We start from the raw sequence: 19,194 nt of genomic DNA on the forward strand, positions 1-19,194 counted from the left end.
AATATTGGATTGTTTCCAATAATCTGAGCTATTACATTAGAAAAGAAGAGGAACAAGTATGGAGCCTTGAGGAACTCCAGAAGAAGGCACAATCAGTCATATTTTAGCTTTAACCATCTAGCTTTACAAATCAACGCTATTGTTCACCTGCAATCTCCTCCAGCGAGTTGGCCCTCATGTCCAGCATCACGGTGCCGTTCATGATGCAGCTGCGAAGCTCGAAAAGACTGTGTAGAGACAGTGTGGCTACGTAGGGTTTACTCCACCGCTCTCCACCATCCTCAACATCCTCCTCAAACTTCAGCCACCTGCACACATGACAACATTTGTATTGAGTTATTAAGTTGTATTAAGTTATGATGAAGTTATACAATGTACAGAGGAACATTAGGTTAAGTGTTCCACAACAACAGCCGTGCGTTAAAGATGGCAACTAGACAAAAACAGGATCAAACTCTCAGGTGCAACAGAGGAAAGTAGTCACAGCTGGCCAGACTCAGCCCGTGAGGGGCCGACTGCAGCGGTGTACCTGGCTGTCTCTTTCCATTCGGCGTCCTCACCCTCCCTGAGGCAGATTTCGTCCAGCTCGGTGAACAGGGCGTGGGGGATGTGTTCCTCGTCGCCATCCTCTGTCCCCAACAGAAACTGCACCCTTTGAGCTGGTGTGTCTGCTGCAGCAGATGGAACAGGCAGAGGACAAGTGGAAATAGAGAAAGAAGGATAAAAGGAACAAAGAACACAACAAGAGAAATGTTGAAATATGATGTATGCATGCATGTATGCATTTTTAAAACTGGTTTTGAGTGAACTCTTCTATAATGGAGTTGAGTCTATTTTTGAGACCTACTGTGTGAGGGGGATTCTCTTCCATCATCAGCTGTAGAGTCCCGTTCCTTGGACCTCTTCCTGTGTCTGTGTCCATGGTGACGGTGACGTCTGTGTGACCTCCTGCCCAGGGGGACGTGAACCCCAATGTAGAGAGTGCGGTGACCTGGAGAAAACATGCAGCAGACAACATTAGATTCCTTTGTCTGCATTAAAAGGAGTCTTCTTACAATGTCACCAGAACTCACAATTTTTCTCTGACCTGACCCCTACGTCCCTTGCACAAGGATTAGAAAGCTTATTCTTTGAGGTAGCTGAGATCAAATCTTGACTTTTATGATCATTTTTGTTTCAACCTGAACAGAACACATTATGAGACCTGACCAAATGTTTGTTAAACTTCTAAAAGTTCAACTTTTTGATTGATGCAAGGTATAAGGAATAAGGTCGTTGTGGGGCTAAGAATAAGGCCATCGAAGCAATAACTATCAAAACACATCAGAAAACAGAAAAGCACTTAACAAATTAGCTACTATCTCCAAGCCCTCTTGTGCCTGCGCTTCAGTAAAGAGCTGTTGTCCTCTTTGAGGATGCTATAATCAATTTTGAAACTAGATGGCTTTTACAATTAGGGGTATTTCAATCTTAAATCAATACGGAAAAGTTAATGAGACTGTGATTCTGAAACTATCTGATGTGTTTAGCCTGTGCGTGTACAAGCACATACGAGTGTGCATCCACGGGGTCAGCGTGAAGATAATCTGAGCTGACTCTCTCCTCCTTTATTGCGGTCGAGCTGCCTGGCCGATGCTTCCTTCCCGCCCTCGGCTCATCGGCCGGACACAGACGAGACTACTGGACACCCTGTTCTCTTTATCTGCCTCCTGCATGATACGAGGCGCCACAGTGTCCAACATTATGTGACACCAAGGGCAATGTGATGCCTGAGAGCCAAAATGGGGGTCCATCAGAGGATAATAAATTGGTTCCCTAATTCATCATTACCTCTTTTTTTTTTTTTTTACCATTAAGAGAGCACATTGACCGACTGCAGAGGGATCACTGTTCATAATTAAGTTTGCTCACTTCACTGCTCTTCTCACCACAGCAGGCAGTCGAATCGCACTTTACCAGCTTACAAAAATATTCCCACATGGCATTTATTAAACTATGCTCTAATCAAGATGAATTTCCAGTGGTAATGGCGGTTATATCCTCCTCGCTTTTGTCCCCCTGGCTTTTACAGTCTTATTTTCATTTATAACTGAAAGTCCACTGAACAATGTCCTCTACAACCGACAAAATCCAGAAATAAGCTATAGATATTACCACAATCTTACAGCATTTAAGCTTTATAAGCAGTGTTGTGGCTAATTTGGGGTTTGTGAGGAAGACTGAAGGCACTATTTGTGGCTGAAAAGGTCCCCAAACTCCTCTGCATTTACAGGTAAAAGAGCATTTCAGGTTTACAGCTATTTTTTTCTAAAAAGGATCCTAAAGGCCTATATACACTGGTTGCGTTTTTTCATCTGATTAATTTGCACTTCGATATACCTTTTACAGAAAGATGCTATTACATGATGAAAAAGCAATATAATTATTTTCGGAGTGAGGTCAATACTTCTGAGCTTTCGCACCATGAACAAACACATCCACTCATGACACTGATGTTGATTGTCGATGTTTGTCATCACCCTGTTTTATATGACTAAGGACACAACATTATAAAGACAATGTGACAAAGATGATGTGGGATGAGTAGCCTCGATTGCTCTCTGCACAGGCAGAGTGCTATGTGGGATTTACCAACAGGGAGCTGAAGCTGTTATCTCCATCTGTGCTCTCTTCAAATCCACCAGACTACATTGATAAAAACAGTATTTTAACTCACAGAACATGGGAGTTGCATATCTACTCAACTTTGGTGTTTGAACGTATTAATACATCTTAAAGGACGGGCCAGACTGGAGCACTGAGACAGTCAGCTGAGATGAACCCGGTGAACCTCTCTCAACCTGTCAGCAAGTGGGTCAGTGCTGCAGAGCAAACCTAGAGACTTGTAGAGAATACTGCCTCAGATTTCTGTCGCTGCCAGCATTATTTATTGACTTTAAAGGGGCTCTATGTTACAATTTGTAGTCATTTACATGTTTTAATCACATTTTCAGTTGGCCGTTTGTGAGCAGATTGTAACGTGACATGAAAAATGAGACCTTCCCCGTATAATTGGTAGACTAACATTATTTAGGGAAGCATGATAATCAATTTCATCATTTCTTAATTAATACTACTGCTATTAATTTTATATAACCACAAAAAATATCATTTATACTACTTGTTCATACTTTTGAAACTAGATTCACCCTTGAAGTTATAATAGAAAAATATCAGGGAGCTGCTTTGCGTTCAAAGAGCCATTTGTGCAGATTTAGAAATAAATTATCTAGTTATTGTCAGTGGGAAAACTCAGTATGTTTTCATTTCATCTGGGGGGAAAACATTCAACATAAATGCCATAAATTGTTTTCACTTGCTTGGAGACACGACTAATCACATCATAGCGCACTAATCAGATTTAAGCAGAGCACAGACATAACATGAATCACCTAGGAGCTGACACTGACATCACAGCATTTGAAAAGAAGCCGCTCACGCTATGTCTTTCGCCAATAGTAAAACTGGTTAAGTGAGGTCTCCAAGAACGTGATGAGAAAATTAACTAATGTCAAATTGTATTTGCCGTTTGGGGGTGTATTTGACTGTCAGAGTGTTCACCGCTGTAGACTCGTTCATCCGGAGCAAATCGCTGTTAGCATCTTGTAAATTATGTATGTCAGGAGCAGAGGAGAGAGGAGAGACTGCACATATAGCGAATTTAACAGTAAAAGGCACATTCAGGAGCAGACAGGAACAATAAGGTATGCAAAAAAAAACAAAACATAAGGACGAAGCACTTGAGCTTTAAAGTTCATGAGTCAAGACTCATGAGTGGAGGACTTTACAAAAATAGCTCGCCTCCCCCGGGCCTGAACTACTGCTGATGTCATAGAATCTCTTTTTTCTCTTTTTTTCTGTCGTTGCGTCTCAGTGGCTTTCAGTCAGTCAAGGCTTGAATTCATGCAGTGGTGTGTGACGTGCTGAGTTTTTGGTGTTCCATATCTGTAAGTCTTTGTGTGTGTATTCATGTACGTACTGCTTCGCAAAGCAATTCTGATTGGCTGGGTTTAGAGTTAGGGTGAGGGCATTCTCCTCACAAAACTCGCTCTGGGTATGCTGCTCTGACGCACACTAGCAGCACGGCGGGGGCTCTTAATTAATTCTGCAGTGCAGTTTCTGGCCCATGATTTCTCCTACTTGTTTGGGTTTAAAGGCTCCACACATACTTAGACCACACTTGATAATGTGATACACCTATTTGTCACTATTAATAAAAATACAGAATATTACCCGACTCATCCTTTAAACCGCTGCTGTTGTTTCTTTTTTGACATTGTAATTCAAACATGTAGTAGAAAACTGCTCCGGGATTGGGATCCCCATGCAATCAGATCATGTCATGTTAAACTTTTCTTTTTATCCCAAACGTGAGGGTGTATGAGAATGAGGAGGCAGGCTGACAGGGGACTGTTTGGTTTGGATCTGAGGATCTCCCATCTCCTTCTCTTGCGTGGTGCTGACGCAGTGCAAGTGTCACCTCAGCGCGAAACAGAGAGCTAGTCATTACGGCAAACCATCATCCGAGGATGAGGGTCCTTCAGATGAAAGCGCCGTCTCACCGGCACAGTGTCAGAATCAAAAGAGTGACATCTGTGCCTGGGCGAACGTTGCCTGGCAACAAAAAATAAAGCGGATTCTGACGGAGGTACCAATTCTGCTTCAGTTATTACTCACCTTTTCAATGAAACACATTTTATATTATTCGAGTGTTATATAAGAAGGAATTGTCATGTTTTATTTTACATTTTGCCCATTGATACTGGGTGGTTCTTCTTATTTTCTCCTTTTTCTCATGCTATAGAAGAAGAAGAATTTTCCTCTAATACACCAAAGTTACAAGCTATACACATCATCGCTTATACATCCTGCATCTTCAGTACATCCCTGTAGTTACTCTCTAATAAAGCATTGTAATTTATTGTCCCCACTTTCCCTCAGCTTGCCTTGCATACTCCTGCTTCTGTTTGTTTCCCAAAGTACCTTTCAAGAACACTCAGACAATGCGCCTGAACTTCAGCTGAGCTGAGTTAAACACGTAGGTGGGGAGATAGTAGTAGCATTAGGAGTAAGCAAAAATGATTACGCACAAAAATTAAGCACAACTGAAGAGCCACTTATAGTGCTGTAGCGTAACACAAACAACATGTAATGTGGCTGCATTGCATCCCGGGACAATTTCTATCTATTTTTGTATTAATCTTAACTTTTAAATAAAGGAAAATGAAAGAAATCTGGACTCTGTTTTACATGATTCTATGCTCTGGTTTAAAATCTCAGTGAACCCAGTTGTGGGTCAGGCTTTGTGTGGATTGAGGATACTGTTGGTGCAGACATGTGCTTCTCTGTGTCTTTCATGATGGATGAAATGCTGACGCAAACATACAGTATGTGAAAACAATAAAGCCCTCGCTCTTTGATCAAAACCTAATATGCATCTGTAATGATTTAGGTAGGCGGACTAAGTTTTATGCTATCGGTAAGCTTTTCTGTCAGTAATTCTGCTACATCAGACACGTTTTCTGACATCAAACTGTGCCGATGATTGGCTGGAAATATACTGTGACATCCCATCAGTTCAGCCTGACTACAAAGGGAAAGAAAATGCTCCTCCAAACACCAAAACACCAGGGGCTAATTCAAACATAGGCACAGAGGTGCAGTGTGGGTGGAGCAGAGGTGCACCAAATCAAGCTTGTTACTGAAACACGTCCACCTATGTGGAAGCATCAAGCTAGCAAAGGTTAACAAGTTAGCAAGCTGTGTTTACACAGACAGAAAAGCAAATTTTAGCTCATGTTATGAAGTGAGTTTGATCGCAGTTTCATGTTTGTTTACTTGCGCGAGGTTGACCTTTGGGTTTATTCACCCCAAACAGCCAGAATACCTGACTGTACATTAGCTCTAAGCTAGCGGGTAACAGCAGGCACCAATCATGTTTGTGTGTTTGTGTTCAGTTTAACCTCGGATTGAAGTCAGCACTCGCCAGAAACTTTGGTTCTTTCTGTTTTACTCTCCTCTCTGCACTTTCAAGTAAAGTACATTTCCCATTCAACGGTCAAATAGGAAATAATTACAGTACGTTACAGTGGATTCTGGCACCTCCACAACTCGCTGCTGTAAAGGTGGTCTTCTCTATCCAGTTCACACTTCAGGTCAAGGAAATCCTGCTATGTTTTGGTTCCAGCTGTGAACACACTTTTTTGGTTCTGAACCAATTTATCTTTGGTCAAAATACTCAGAGTCGTTGAAAATAAAGTCTGTTCCATGTTGTGGAAAAGGGATATCTGAGAAAAAAATAACCCAGATCACTGGAGTGCCCATTTTCTTTCATCTTTTCTCCTGAAAATATCTGCAATGATACCCTCTCTATAGTTGTGTAAATGTGTAAATACCTTCTAGTTCTTCCTTCTCAAAGTTGGTGTTGAGCATGGAGCGTGTGCCCCCGCGGTCCACCACGGCCTCCTCATCAGTTCTCTGGAAGAGACACACACAGCGACAGAGAGTATGAATAATTTACATATTTAATATTTTTCTCAGACGGATACACCCACATGGTAACACTCACTAATAAATTGTAAAACATGTATAGTTAAACTTTAGATAATAGTTATTTCACTGTTAACAAACACATACATTTTTTGATTGTAAAGTTGCAACTGATGTTTATAAAGCTTGACAATCACTTTATAAATGGTAATAAAATAAAATATTATATATATAATAATAATATAAATATTCATCTTATTAATGATGGTTCTTACAAAGTGTTACCACACACATATACAATAAGATATGAAGCACACAAAGGCTAACATTTCTCCTTTCCCCGGTGCTGATCTCTGACTGGACAGTCTTAATGGCACATCATATCGGGTCCAAGGAGCCTTTCTGTCCTCTCTGAAGCAAAATCCATATTTCATCTACATGCTACAAGTTGTTATATAAGAGCACATTGAGCGCACCCGCCCACCCTCCTCTTCCCACCCACCCTCCTCTTCCCACCCCCACCACTGCCTAGTGGGAGGATGTGTCCTCAAATAAATACTCACGCACGCACAGAGAAACTCAGCATTATAAGGCTAACTTCCACCGACTGTCACCATGGCAACAAAAGGCAGCCAATCGTAATTTGTAAAGAAAAATAAATAAATAAATAAAAGCCACGCTCATCTGCTGAGTGCCAGATTACGCTGTTTTTTGAGTCATGGTTTTAAAAAAAGAATGCATCATTGTGCGTAAGCTGTAAATCATGTTGAAACGCTTCGACACCCACACCTCTGGCAAGACGAGGTACTCTGTGACTGGAGCAACTGGGAGGGAGGGACTGGTGCTAATGGATTCAACAAACTGCTCTTCTGGTTACTATTAATAGCTCTGACCTTGAAAAATGAAACAGGGATTGGTCTGTGAATGCTAACTCTGCTTTAAATATTTAATGACAACACTGGCTTGTTATTCGTGGGGCTTTAATTGTTTTGCAGCAGGATGGAAACTTACACATCATCTGATCCTGGACAGAAATACTGCCACACAGCAAAAATTGTCAGTTCTGATATGGTAAAAATTAACACCACGTGACTGTGTGTCTGCGTCAGAGCTATTTTAGCTCTTTTGATCGTTGCCCTAAAGCCATATCAACTCTAATCAACATTTATCAACTCAAAAAGAGTCACTGAAAACCAACCCTTATGAACTGAGGCTTGAACATGAGGCTGCATGTATCGAGTCATGATTATTTTAGCCAGTGGACAGTGATATTGACAGTTTTAGCTCTACTCATCAAACTGAAAGCTTTTCTGTCAGGGCAGCTGCACGCCACGAACACCAGAACAAAAAGTTGTCATGGTGACGCCTCCTCCATCACCTTCTCCCTCCTGTCCTGCCTCCGTCCAGTCTCTCTGCATGTGTGTGTTTGTTGTGAGTCTAGTGTTTATCATTTAGATCATGTGTCCTCTGCCCTCTGTTGTCCTTGTTGAATTTGCTGCAGGTCTCCTGACTGTGTACCTGTTCTGCATGAGGTCATTAGTGTCGTAACAGCAACTTCTTTTCAAGTCGTTGTACCTGATGTTACCTTGCTGTTATTTAACCGTTGTGGAATGTAATTATTAAAGGGGCACTATGTAGTTTGGAGAAGAAATTCAAACACATAATCTAAATATTTACAATATCAATGAGGTAGTAATAAAGAGTCAGAAATGTTTATTTTTCCATAACTGAATAAACAAGCTTTCTCAGAGGAAAATAAGGACCCCAGGACACTGTTTGAAGCTAGAAAGGTGGCAGGGTCCGCCACATATAAACAAAGTAAAACAGTATGAAATTGTGTTGTCCTTTAAGGTCAGTTTGTTTATTCAGTAATGAGAAAGAAGAGAGTTTGTTTATTTAGTTTGCTCAGTTTGTTAAGACAGATCTGTAAGTTTTGTATGTTTGTCTGACGTGACCCAAGTTATAAATAATCCACCTAAATACTACGCCTGTAGTAAAAAATAATTAAATCTCATGTACTTTAAAACCTCAGTGTTGGCAGGCATGGTGCAGGAGGTGGAAGTCTGCCAGGTTTTTCAGGTTGCTAACTGATGACTAGCTAGCTCTGAGAGATTTTGTGATTATATAAATTCATGTATAAAATTGAGAAAAAAAACATACCAAACTGACTACTTCAAGCCAGTTCCCAGCGTTTAAGCCCTCCATGAATGTAATATTTGTAACTTTCTGGTCTAATGCTGAATAATTTTGAGTTAACGCAGATGTGAAACTGAGGGATACAGGCTATACTGCAATAACAACCCAGGAGGCATATGCTGCGCTGCATTGTGACAAGCTAAAGGTGCCTGATGCTGGCCATCAATCTCTGATCCCCAGAGATTAAGCAAGAGCACTGGTGCTACAACAGTCCCTCACACACACAGAGAAACACACACACACACACGCTCACACACATGGGCATCCATGTGAGGCAGACAGATGCTGACAGCTGACGTGGTGGGCTTACTGTATATAGGGACATTAACAGAGCCAGACATGCAAGGCCACATACTGTACACTGGGCCAGATGGGGATTCATTATCAAGTCTCTGTAGACAGACTTCCCTAGATTTCCCCTGACAGATAGTTCATGGTAATCTGAAAGACTCTGACATCTTCTTAATGTGCTAATTTCGTCATTGTCTGTGCCTGTGCATTCCAATTCACTCCGATCCAAGGCTGACCACTGCACGTAATCTACTGTGAGAAGAGCACAGCACTCAAGACCCAGAGCTAATATCGCAAACCAAGGGTGGCCGTAATAACTAAATAAAGAACTGACAAACCTGTCTACTAACTGTTACATTTCTTATCTTTTCCCCCCTGTGGTCGTGACAGCAACAAAGATGTGAGTGTTTGTGACAAGCCTGGGAGAGGAGCAGGGAGGTTGGCAGTGCTGGTTGGCCCTGCAGGTCCCAAGGGAAACTCCCTCAGCCTCACTAACACACTGTGTCGACCCATGAGAACCACACACAGCTAAATACAGCTAGTGTGCAGTTCAAAGCCCCAGCATGAGCACCTGAATGCAACAGAATGAGCATTTTAAAAACCAGTCAGATTAACTGTGTGTAACCTCCTGAGTCTATATAACACAACAAGTACTCTGATAGCCTCAGGTCCTCTATATCTATCCTGCATCTCCCCTGCATTAGCACTGCAGTGGTCACTGCAGCACCGTTTATAACAGGCAGGCTGTAAAACATGAGGAAAAGGTACAATGCAGCCATATTTCATTGTAAAAAGTAAAAAACGTAAGCATCTAAACACTGTACCCTGGTTTCTGATCACTCTGTGCCATGCTCGCATGTGCATCATCAACACAATTTATTAATAAGTATCTCCAAGTAATTTATCATATACAATCATACACTGTAATGAAACTTGTTCTTGGCATTTCATTTTACCCATCCCTCAGGAGCAGTGGGTAGCCAACAGACGTCTCCCAGGGACCTACTCCACATGCAGGCCAGCACCTTGGTCAAGTGCACTGACCGCAGAATTAACCTAATATACATGTTTTGTTGGTGGGGGAAACCGGAGCACCCGGAGGTGACAACACAAGCACAGGTGGAACACACAGTCTCCACACAGGAAGGCTGGGAATCGAACCAAAGAGGCAGCAGTGCTACTGAGCCACCGTGCTGCCTAATAGCTGATCAGATGATCAACATGCTGACAGAAATGGCAACCAGAAACTAGACTTTGCTAATCCGTAACTGTAGCTGATGCAAAATGAGCCAATACAAACTGAGGAAACTCAGTCTCCAGTGTCTCCAGGTTTCTGCTTATCCAGCACATGGACGATCAGAAAGCTGGATATTGTTATGATCAGGTACAAAGGACATTTTTCATGTTCCCAATATGATTAAAACCAAGATAAGATTCAGAGCATAGCTGGTAGACACTAAAACTCCACGCATTTGTTTAAACCAGGCCTTGAAAGCGACATCATGTCACATCATTGGTTAGCTTTAAAAGCTACTCTTACCAACTTTGAATCCAGTAACACAAGTTAGATGAACTACATAAAAAAACAAACTCAAGTTAGAGACACTCATTCCTCTGAGAGACTTTAAAGTTCCTCTAATATCTTTAAAAACGTTAATTTAATAATTATTTAAATGGTCTGAGCTCGGTTGAGCAGAACCCCTTTGCTCAACTTGACTACTCCTTGATCCAAGGTTGTGGTCCAGGCCGACTCCCGTCAGATGAAATAGCCACTTAGCTGAGCTACTTGATACAGTTTTGGAGCTACCTTCCTATTTAAAGGTGCAATATGTAAGAACTGGCCACCTATCAAATTCCGTCTCCAAGCAAATAGAGAGTAGCATATCACAGGAGTACCCGCTAAACGCTGCTAACCGTGGCTGCAATTAGCTTGTTAGCTCAGTTAGCAATGCAGGTAGCAGTCCTATTAGTCAGTGCCCACCACCGGAGGCCTGAGTTATACACTGAGACTATCGTGTCTTGAGGTACAAAGCAGTACTTGAAAGGAAGGGCCGGCGCTAGCTGGTTACCATGCTAACTACAGTAGATAAAACTGTTATTTGGTCACATTCTGTTAATAAAGTTTTAAAGTAAAATTCTTACATATTGCACTTTTAAATAGTTGTCTGAACAAGCTGTGTTTGCTTCTCATAAAATGTACAGTTTTCAGTCCTACTTTACCTTTCTGATGTCAGTTTCCATCTCAAACATGCACCTGCCTGTAGACAGACCTCAAAGGCAACGTGCAGTTTGGCCTCCTAAAGAGAAAGTGGCCTTTTTTCTGGGCTGTCTTTTAAAATAAATAAATAAATAAATGTTCTTTCCTGTTCGCGGACATCCTGCCCTGCTGAACAAATATATTGATTCAATCAAACTATCAAATCGGGAGCTTGGTGTTCCCCTGCGATGCCCTCTACCCTCCCTCCCTCATGGTTTCCTGCCACAGCAGTGTGCACTGTCTGGGCACTCATTTTACTTTTATATTGATACTAATTGATTAGTTTACTAATTGATTGATTGATTGCTTGATCTATTTAGCAGCTCGACATGTGCCAGCTAGCTAACAGTTGCTAGTAATGCTGAAATCAGTGAAATATAAGAGTCCTTGTGTCCTCTCTACTGAACATGCTTAGTTAGAACGAAGCATTTGTCCATTGGCTCAAAAGGGAAAATAGTGAATAAGAGAGGCTGAAATCCACTTCCTTTTCCTAATGGATCTCTATCTTTTAGTTACAACAAAGCCTGATACTATGACCCTCTCTGCTTACATTTACACTTAGGGCATTTTAGCAGATGCTTTTTTTGTCCAAAGCGTTGTCTGCTCTGTCCCAAACAAAGCTTTACCCTGCTCAGTAGGACAGATGAGCCAGAATCTCCTCCCTGCAGGTTCCTGCTTCTATTTATAGACACTGGTTTCTCTACTTCACGATACTGACCCCAGACCAGCCCAGAGAGTCGCATCCCCTGCTCACCAATCTGGGCTGAAATTAATCTGCCAGCCTTTACGGAAGGATAAAACCTTGTCTCTGACCATGGGATCAGTGATGGAGGGCCCTGTGTGGTGGTGGAGAGAATTAAATCGGCCGTTTCTCCGTTGGTCTGCCGGTCGGTGATGAAGGCTTCAGGGGGGAACAGGAGCACGGACCACGTGATCAAGACCACTGGGGAGTTGGGATGGGAGGGGTGGGGGTAGCCATGTGACCAGGCATGATGAGTAGACACGCGATAACAAAACATAAATTTATGTCTATATCTTTTATCATCTATCTTGGTTTCATCATAAGCCACTTTGCTTTACAAGTCATTGATTTGTTTGTTTGTATGTAGCCTCACAAACACTATTGTACAATGTAGGCTGCACATGTACTGTACACACAGAGGAGCACACATCATGCATATAAGCCCGCTAATGCATACAGTCCCTTTGCAGGCAGTGGTGTGATGGGGAGGAGCAGTGTGGATGAATGAGCACAGGGGTGAGGAGGAACAAAAGGCTTCAGGCCTGGAAACGAACCGAGGACCAGAGGATGTTCTAATGTCACACAGTGTTAACGGGCCGTGTGTGTGGTCATGTATGTGCCCACAGCTCGAGCATTTGTGCAGTGATGGTTAAGTAGAGCATCGTGACCTTCATGAGAGGGGCTTGACATTGGACTTCGTCTGATTGGGATTCAGTGCACATTCTGTAGATGCGTGCGGTAAAGCTGCGAAGTCGCTAGCACAGATGCTCTTGGTCATAAAGGAGGTAATCAGTTGTTCATTTGACTTTTTATTTATATAGAAAGTAAAGAACAAAGATCTGATTCAAATCCTGATTGGTGTTGGTTTGCCCTGATTGGTGTGTGACATCACTTTTATTCCCAGCTGATCCCCTCCTACTTCAAACCAGTGTCAATATCAGAGAGAGAAAAAAGACAGAAATCTGTCATGTGAAATGATTGTTCTTATTTTGGCAGAAAATGATGTGATCATGCAGGACCCCACCAGCTGAGAGCCTTTAAACCTCCTTTTCACTTACTCTACTGATCTACATCCATGCTCTATTGTTGTGTGCACATAAAAACCTGAAGCTAAGTGTAATTTTGTTTCCCTTAGAATGAGCCTTTTACGTATATCTACATATATAGACATATTGCACCGACATGTTTCTACAGTAGCCCAGTATAGACAATCCAAACACTGGCTCTGAAGAGAGTTTTTCACATTTTTCGCAGTTTAGCAGGGATTGTAGGAGTTTTTTTTTTCTAGAATACCACACTGGACCTTTAAGTCCCCAAATGTCTTGTCTAACTCGCTATTTAAAGGCAATTTGACACATCAAAGTCTGTTTACAGGTGTAGGGGAGTACTACTGCATGTGAAAAAAAAGTTGTAGAAAGTCTTTCGTGCCTCCGGGTGTGATGTCTGATAATTTGCCTCAAGTGAGTCAGCATCAGTTGGGTCTGAACACTTCAAGTTTGAACATGAAAGAAAATCTGGAGGAGGGAGTTAGAAAGAAATAAGATGCCACTCATCATCTCTGCTTGAGGCTTGTAGAGTACACTTTAAATAGGCAAAAGTAATTCTCCAGCATACAGTATTATGTATATCTAGTTCTATAGCCTGAATAAAGGTTTTTTATTTTAGTATTTTCTTCCTGAAGAGACTTAAACCTAGCAACAAAAATCTGGGTAATTTCCCCGGCAGCTACAAAACATTTAGCAATGAAACAAATCTCTAGAACAGCCTAAATCTGTCACAGGATTACCACCAGCGTTCCCCTCCGACGAACAGGTGTCCCTGGAAGCACTGAATCTAGAGTTACAGCTTTCCCACAGGTTGATATATTGTTTGTGGTGGTCGTGACCAAGCTGGATGTATCTGGGGGGCTGCAAAAACTACCAATTGCACTTAAAAGCACCATTACAGCAGACTTTTTAATCAATCTGTACTTTGAAATGTGATTTTAGACAGGGGCCACTCAGATAAATTCTATTCAAGGGAAACACTGGAGGCATTTCTAAACCTATTCATCCACCACCACTCAAAACCTGATTACACACCTCAGGCTGCTCCACGTGCGGTCCGTGTCCCTGACCACTCATCCTAATGAGTTTCATGTCTGACATTGTTAAACAGTGCCTCCGGAGGATCGAGTGATTGACCCAAAAGGGCCGACAAAAGCCAGTGTGTCCTCGGCATCACCAGCCGGCCACCACCCTCGCTTTTGTAAACACATCTGGTGAAGACTGGTGAGCGGAAAAAGAACTAAAGATCGTGGGAAAGCAGGAAATAAAAAACATCCATGCACTCACTGAATCCTACTAATTAATATTCATTGTTTTAAAATCTTACATGGGACAAAGGATGAGAAAACCTTCTCCGAATAATCCTGTACACAACATCTTGTGGTGTATTTTCAACTGATACAGTCCAAAAATAAACCCAGCCACCGTAGAAAGTGACCTGAAATGTGTCTGAACATCCTGCTCCAAAAACACTAACAAGACTCATCTTACTCTCTGAATCTCCTTGACAACGTGCTCCACTTTCCTCCTGACTCCGACCTCTCAATGTTAGTCCAGTTAAAGGTGAACGCCACTCAATTGAAACAATGTGACAGCCAAGTCAGCGTTCCTCCACATGTAGACCACCCGGCCACAGCTGAAGAGGGAATGTAAGACTGGCTTGTCATAGCACATGGTGTACAGCCTGGAGCTACTGAAGTGACAATGACTTTGTTGACTAATGTTGTTTGTATGAATGCACAGATTGTTGGAGGGCACTTTTAATGACAATCAATGACATTTTCATTTAAAGGAGCACATAGATTATGAAAATTATATGTCTCTTGTGGCTCAGGAGGAGCTCTAGAGTAAAAAACTAATGATTTAATAATTACAGAAAGCCTGTATTACAGTCTGAAGGTGTGGAGAGTGAAAGAAGAAGAAGAAGAGGTCATTTAGGAGGCAGTAAGGGTCTAATGAGTTCATCTTCCCATAGATAATGTTACGTGACTCACAGTTGGAGCCATTCTTCGACTCAGATCAACATGAAACTCTCCTGTCTCCTCGTCGCTCAAAAAGATGAACAGCTGCATCAGAAAATATCTGATTCTTTGATAAAATTGTGAAGATATGCCTGTGCACATAAAAACGAGAGACAAGACTCCCAAGGGCAAAGCATCCAATCACTGAGCTAAAACTTCTGTCAACTGAATTAATAAACTGGTTGCAAATGTAAATTATGGTCCCATTTAAAGTAAAATAGATGATAAAGCAGGGGATGCTTTAGGTTGTGGCTACCTTGTGATTGACAAGTCATTATCTTTGAGTTGTCAGTCAGATCCAATCAGGATATCCTCCCCAGCTCTACCCTCTTGTCCAAATATGATCACTTTTGGCTGCAAAAACCCAAGATGGTGACGGCCATGGTGCCAAAATGATGGTGAAATCATGGTGGGGTTACACTTAATTAAAAGCTTAATTTAATACTAAATCAAAAGATTTAATAAATCACATGCACAGTCAATTGACCTTCAATTGACCCTGGTCAATTACAACAGAAGCTACTTTTCTTTTTCCAGTAAAATCTGGTAAATCTGTCCTCTAGACCCCCAAACACTCTATGATGTACCCTGGGATACTACAACCTCAGATTACAAAGTAACAGCACGCTCACCCCATACACCTTCACCCCATCCCCTTGAGATACAAATACAGCAATCAGCTGTCAGCAGTGTGGACAGTATGCTACTAAGGATTGGGAGCTTCCTACTTAAAGTAGTAGAAATACTGTTGTAGTATAAATAGCATACTTTTACTACTTGCAAGAGCGTTGATCTGTGTTATAGTGTTTGGGGCACCTACTACCCAATTATATCTCCTTTTCTGTCTCTCTGTCCAACTCTGCTACCTGTGTTGAAGCTTTGCTAAGTTACTCATGGACGAGGCTAGCTATGTAAGCTAACTAAGCTGACTAACATTACAATACAGTCAAGGAGGACGCCAATAATGTTTACATCCCGCGCTGATATGAGCAAGAGCCTCTCGTCCAGGAGTAGATGCCTGCTTCCTTATTTTTCCGGTGGCATCAGTGTGAACAAATGCTTTGAACTGATGTTATTGGTCTTAAAGTAAAAAAACATGACTCTGAAAACCTATTCTGTGATGATTTTGCGTATTCCACTAATAAATGCAAACAAACTACAGAAGAAACACGACTCCTTTCTACAAAGACAAAAAAGAAACAGGACTGCTTCACATGTAGCTCTCAGAAACCACTCATTTATTTTACAAGAGCCTGGCCTAATGATGAAAGGATGAAAACTCCTTTCGAACTGATGCTTTGGCTTTCAGTGTTCACAGACATAGCAGTCGTTGCAATAAGGATTAGTCTGCAAAACAAAAATGAAAATCTTTAATTTCATGTCCTCTTATTTTCGTACAGTCAGATTGTTACCAGCACATGGAAACAAAAACACAAGATGTAATGGAAAGTGAATGCAACACAGGCGGGCATATTAACTATCCGGTGATGTTATCTTTCAGACGTGACTAGTTATAAAACAACAGAGAAGATCTGTTCGACTGTCAACAACAGATTTGTCTGAGAGCTTGTATTCCATTTTCTCGGCCAGTGTAAATCACAGACCTATTGATTCTCACAGGCTCCGTTCCAGGAATCTGTGCACATTATCACATCGCTCTCAGGGAGGCAGATATGTGCCCTCATTCCTGTGTTCTCCTGAGGCTTTCACAACAGCAGGGATGATTAATGTTTACATTACTATACCTTAAGATCTAGGCCAGGAGGTGTGGCCTTAAAATCATATTTGATAGAGTAAGTTGCACACATTCTTTCACAGCAAGCTCAGAAAATATCCAAGCACGTGGCGTTTCATGCAAAATCCTTTGGTTTAAATGTCAGTCTATTAACTTCCAATCTGCTTTAGTGGACTTTATATACATGCTAAGAGTGATTTTATAGCTTCTAGCTAGCTAAGAGTGGAGATGGATTATCAGCAGCTGTACAAGCCTTGTGATTGGCCTACAGCTTCTGTTGTCATGGTTTTCATCCCTACAGATGGCCACGGTTACTGTGGCAATAGCAGCAGGATCAGCATCGGCAGCATCACAGGGAAGAATATGCTAAATACACCGGGAACATCTCTGCATCATCACTTCTCTCTAACCTCGTCAGACATATGGAGATGAGAGGTGTGGGCGCTGACCTCCATAAAAAGCAGGTTTTTAAAAGCTTCTCAGATTTGAACTTTCTGCGTGTCCTAAAAGCACAAAACCACCAGAAAAAAACTATGTACGTGACAAAAGTGCTCGAACACAAACAAATCCAGTGTTTCTGGCTTTTATTCGCCTTTTGTTCCCTCAGAGATCACCAGGGTCAGTACAGCGGGTATAAGCTCCTCACTCACCCCAGAATGACAGTCCCATCTGTCAGCAAACAGACCCGGGACCTTTCGCATGCACATCAGCACAACTGGCCCTCTCTGCAAGCTTCCCTATCAACTATACATGCATTAACATTCTGCGGTTAGCAAGACTGAAAGAGCACACGCAAAGCTTTTTCTGGCAAATATTCTTCATCTACTGTTGGTATTATTTAACATCAATGTCACAACAATAGTGCCGTCAAAACAGTCTCAAACGTGGCTGGTTAACAAATGTACATTTCTGTATGTTGCTAGATTTGACAACACTCAGCAAATTACAGCAAATTTACAGAAATGCTCTTTCTCTTACACCTTGAATACTTTTGCAACATCAGAGTAACCTACCTGATAAACAAATCCTTTACTGTGGTCCACTGAGAGCATGGTGTGCTTCCTTTAAGGTTGGGGCAGGATGCCCGCTAACTCCCCTTGTGCTTGCGGCAATGGTAAGACGAGAGGCTAAGGCTCAGGGCCTGAGCCCCGCTCTGGACTCAAGAGTGTGTTTTAGTGATTGTGTGTGAGAGTCAGAGAGAATAGCAGACACAGATAGTGTCAGCTCCTCAGTCAAAGCCTCTCCTCTCTTCTCCTCAGCCGCTCTCCTCAGCCGCTCTTCCCATGCTGGAATATGGCAGCAGCCTCACTCCGAAAAGCTCCACGATTACTACATAAAAACAAAAGCACGGAGCTCAGCACAGCTCCGACTCTGCCTCTCCCTCTGCCTCCAACGGCTTTCATCCAGGGTAGCATCAAATGTTTCTGACAAGCGTCCATCCGCCAATCCCCCCAGAGAGATTAGCGCTCTGACATCACCGATGCTGTGCTGTGCACAGTTCTGCTCTGCTGAGCCTCCAAGCAGCTCTGTAGCTCTGTTACCTAAGAGAAGCCTGAGGTCGCAGGGAGTCAAATAGCACCATCTTGCATGAGGGGCTTCACACAGTCCCAGTACACCTCACAGCTACAGTGCCATAGTCACCACACACCTCAAGCAGGAGAAGCAGCTAGCTTACCGTATACAGGATGTGCATCTTTACGTGCATGCCTCTGTGTTTGCACAACCTACCTGAGGCAAAGAAGCTGTTCTCTGGCTGTAGTGCATTGTCAGCGAAATTGTGATCGAGGCACGGTGTGCTAGAAACAGATCCGGAGGAGCAAGCAACTATTTTTGCTGCACTGCCTGTCAAATTACAATAACGCTGTCTTTGTGGTTCATGTCATCTGATACTTTTTAAAGAAGACTTGTGATATTTTTACAGGTGAAGATGAGACAGCGAAACCACACTTAGCACTGCATCTCATTTTCCTCATCTTACCATCTGTCTCTCACGTCCTCCATCCAGCTCTGTACCCTCTGCCTCTACCTATCTCCATGCCCTCTTCATCGTCCTCTCCACTGACACTGCTATAATTAACCATGGAAAGGAGCACAGCCGGTCCAGGCTCCTAGCTGCGGTGGGGAAGGCTTCCTGCCTGCCTGCCAGTTTTGCACAGTTGGATCATCGAATCAAACAGTGATTTCACACTGATCCAAGAACAGCACGCTCAAAAGAACAAGCCCAGGCAGCTCCGGCAGACTTCCTCCGTCTGTTCTCGCTGGTCTTCTCAAATTCGACCAATCAACCAGCCCTAAGTGGACAGCCTGGCAGACGGCCTACGATTATGTCAGGGTTGTAATTAGGACCACGTCAGTTTAAGTCCAAGTCAAATCCAGGA

General features: G+C 42.4%; 1 protein-coding gene across 1 annotated transcript in view; it reads right to left on the reverse strand.

Moving 5' to 3' along the window:
* Positions 1-19,194, reverse strand: part of LOC140992078 (sodium-driven chloride bicarbonate exchanger-like) — a 42,756-nt gene that overhangs the window by 18,424 nt on the left and 5,138 nt on the right. Inside the window, exons 3-6 of the mRNA XM_073462316.1 lie at positions 6,435-6,516; positions 848-991; positions 530-671; positions 148-308 (exon numbers count right to left, since the gene is read on the reverse strand). Of these exons, the coding sequence (XP_073318417.1) occupies positions 148-308; positions 530-671; positions 848-991; positions 6,435-6,516 (529 nt within the window). The remainder of the gene's footprint in view (positions 1-147; positions 309-529; positions 672-847; positions 992-6,434; positions 6,517-19,194) is intronic.

Source organism: Pagrus major, chromosome 24 (genome assembly GCF_040436345.1).
Source record: "Pagrus major chromosome 24, Pma_NU_1.0".
NCBI lineage: Eukaryota > Metazoa > Chordata > Actinopteri > Spariformes > Sparidae > Pagrus > Pagrus major.